Here is a 3,090-nt window from a genome sequence, read left to right as displayed (position 1 = left end):
CAGTTTGTCCTCAACTATTTACAACCCATTACTTGTAGCGCTTTTGAAAATTATTCAAAGTGTTGGGTTTATACGATTAAATAAATTTCTTTATGTTTTAATTAGTTTATTTCCCAGATGCTTGAGTTCTTTAATTTATGGCCTCAGAGATCAGACTATCAGACCTATTCTTCTGGGCCATCTAGGTTGTCAACGGAGACTCAAAACTGTTCCAGACAGTGGCTGAAAAGTTCAGCTTCAGTTAAGGTCTTCATATGTGTGAAAGAAACACGGTTTACACAGTCAACGGATTTATTATAGATTCATCTAGTGAAACTCACACGTATTTATTTTTTAGCAGCAGTGTCTTCATAGGTCTGCCTAAAAAGTCAATACAGAACTTTGCTGCTGGCTTTCTGTCTAAAACCAGGATGATAAAGCACATCGCCCAGTTCTAAAGTTTTTTCACTGAGACAATAGACTTTAAGATACTGTTGGTAGTTTATAAATCACTGAATGCTTTAGCAACAAAATACATTAAAGATCTGCTGTTGTTGTAGCAACCTTCCAGAACCTCTCAGATCTTCTGGTTCTGGTTCTGCTCTGCACCCCCAGAACCAGAACCAAACATGGAGAAGCAGCATTCAGCTTCTATGCACTACAAATCTGGGACAAAGTTCCAGAAAACTGCAAAACTGCTGAAACAATAAGTTCCTTTAAATCAAGACTAAAAGCCCACTGGTTTAGAGTTGGTTTTCAAAAATAATAAATGACACATCAAATCAATATATTTGATGTTAACGGTGGCACTTGGGAAAAAAATTTGAAATGTTTACTATTAATGTTAGAAAGATTTTGTTTTATGACACTGAACTACCTTGTTGCTGAAGTGTGGCTTTCAATCAACTTGATTGCTTGTTGTATTGATTTCTGAAATATGGTTAAATTTATGTTAAAATGTTATTGTCTGAATGAGATTAAAGTCTTAATGCAACATTTTCCTGTTGTGGAGATTCCATATAAGCAAAGGCTGTCCAATAGGTGTGAACCTACTGGACAGCAGAATCTGAGGAGGTTTAAAAGTCCAACATATAATATTTGTAAAAGAAAGAAAGTCTGTTGAAACATGTCATCTGACCAAAATCTGACGTGTTTACATTTTTCACTGAAGTTAAATAAAAACTGTCAAAATTAGGTGCAATCATTCCTTATTTCAATGTAACAAATAATTAAGTGTATAATTAAGACATAAAAGTATTGACACTCTGAGCAGTTGCATGTTGTAGGGCTCAGTGTCAAAAGACTTATTTATATTGTTTGCTGTTGCAGATGTGAGAAACTATGAGTTAAACTGCAAATACTTCAAATTGTTTTACAGAAATATATTTCTTTTAAAGAGGACATATTATGTAAGATCCACTTTTTTGCATACTTTGAAAGCCTAGGACTGCAAAGAAATTAAATTTATTCTCTCCCGGTGCTGCATAGATATCTGTATTCTTTTTGCATCTTATTTCAGCCTGTTAATTTTTCACTGTTGATTATAATGTTTTCTTGCCTATGACATCACCACATTTGCTATGGAACTGCTAAACAAGGTCATAACTCCCAGCTAATCAGTTTTAGGAACACGCCATTTTTTTTAAACTGTAAAGATTCCTAAATTTTGGAATGAAAACTTAGCCATGGCAATCATTTATTGATTAAATATTAAAGGAAAATGGTTTTATTTGAATGAGTTGTGATGTTTGTGAAGGATTTTGAAGAGAATATAAACTATATACATTTGACTAACTTGAGAAAGGGTGAGATTGTTCCATGTTTAACGTAGAACACAATGGAGGATTAAAGGACAAACTCATCTGAGGGGCAAGAGAAACCTGTGTATTATTATTAAAGAATCTGATTAATTTTAACTATCCAATTAATTCATTTACCTGTAAGGCTACAATTGTTGAAAATGACTGCAGTAAAAACTGACCAATCCAAGGCTATATAGTGAAAACTGACTAATCAAACATCAGTGGACAATATCCCAGCAGTAGGAGAAGAGGCCCTCAGGGCTACAGTGGGCTGAAGAGACAGACGCTGCCTTGCCTTTGAGAGTCATCCCCAGAGTTCCCTTGTAAGATGTTACTGTTTAAAGAAGCATATAAAATTGTAGAAGAGTGCAGACCTTCAGTCATTTAAGTCACAGCTGACCAGTGGCCAAAGTTAGTAAAACCATTAACACTTTATTTGAAAGGGTGTGCATAAGACTGACATGACTGTCATAAACATGACATGACAGCTGTTATAAACATGAAAGAGTCTTTATGAATGTCTATGAATGTTGTCATGAAGTGTCATTTTGTAAATAATGAAACTTTTAAAGCAACGTTGGTCTAAAAGTTGCCTTGAAAGTCCATTAAAAGTGCCAACTTTGCATTAAAAGTGTCATTGTTTACCGAATGACACTTCGTGACAACAGTCATTAATAAAGATTCATTGATGTTCATTGCAGGTGCTGTCACATTTATGAGTGTCATGTCAGTTGTATGCACACCCCGTCAAAGTGTTAGCGTAAAACCAAGCAATAAAGAACCACTGAAATCTCAAAATCAGATTTGTGAGGAAATAAGATGTTGATTAGAGAAAAACTGGCTTCATGTTTCAACATATCCTACTGGCATTAAAATGGTCCTAAAATGTCACACAACATATAGTCAAAAGTATTGGGTATGGACAGAGTGCATTGAATACCAAATGCAAATATATTCCATTTTACACCATGGCATATATTGTAAACAGAAAAAAATAAACACGGTTCAGTGTAAAATAAAGGGGAGGATTGCATCACCATGGTACTAGTCTGATGAACTTTTGCCATGTGATGCATTAAGTGAGAGCCAAATGAGTACAGAGTACATAAATCAACAGTGAGGTGAAGGAAACACTACAGAGAAAGTTTTTCCCACATGGAGATGCTAACATGCTTTTAGCAGCAGGGTACACGGATAGCTGAAGTTTCTTGAAGGGTTTTTGGAGAGTAAATTTTTTGTAAGAATTAGAATATGACAACATTTTCAGATTGATTTTCTATTAATTTTAAATATTCTGCAAAATGTCTTT

General features: G+C 34.5%; 1 protein-coding gene across 1 annotated transcript in view; it reads left to right on the top strand.

Annotated features, from left to right (window-relative positions):
* Positions 1 to 3,090, top strand: part of LOC107834285 (uncharacterized) — a 4,987-nt gene that overhangs the window by 777 nt on the left and 1,120 nt on the right. The window contains exon 2 of the mRNA XM_016665349.1: positions 186 to 240. Within this exon, the coding sequence (XP_016520835.1) occupies positions 186 to 240 (55 nt within the window). The remainder of the gene's footprint in view (positions 1 to 185; positions 241 to 3,090) is intronic.

Source organism: Poecilia formosa, unplaced genomic scaffold (assembly GCF_000485575.1).
Source record: "Poecilia formosa unplaced genomic scaffold, Poecilia_formosa-5.1.2 Scaffold574, whole genome shotgun sequence".
Taxonomy (NCBI): Eukaryota; Metazoa; Chordata; class Actinopteri; order Cyprinodontiformes; family Poeciliidae; genus Poecilia; species Poecilia formosa.
The sequence above is the reverse complement of the archived record's forward strand: the minus strand, read 5'-3'. Positions and strand labels throughout refer to the sequence as shown.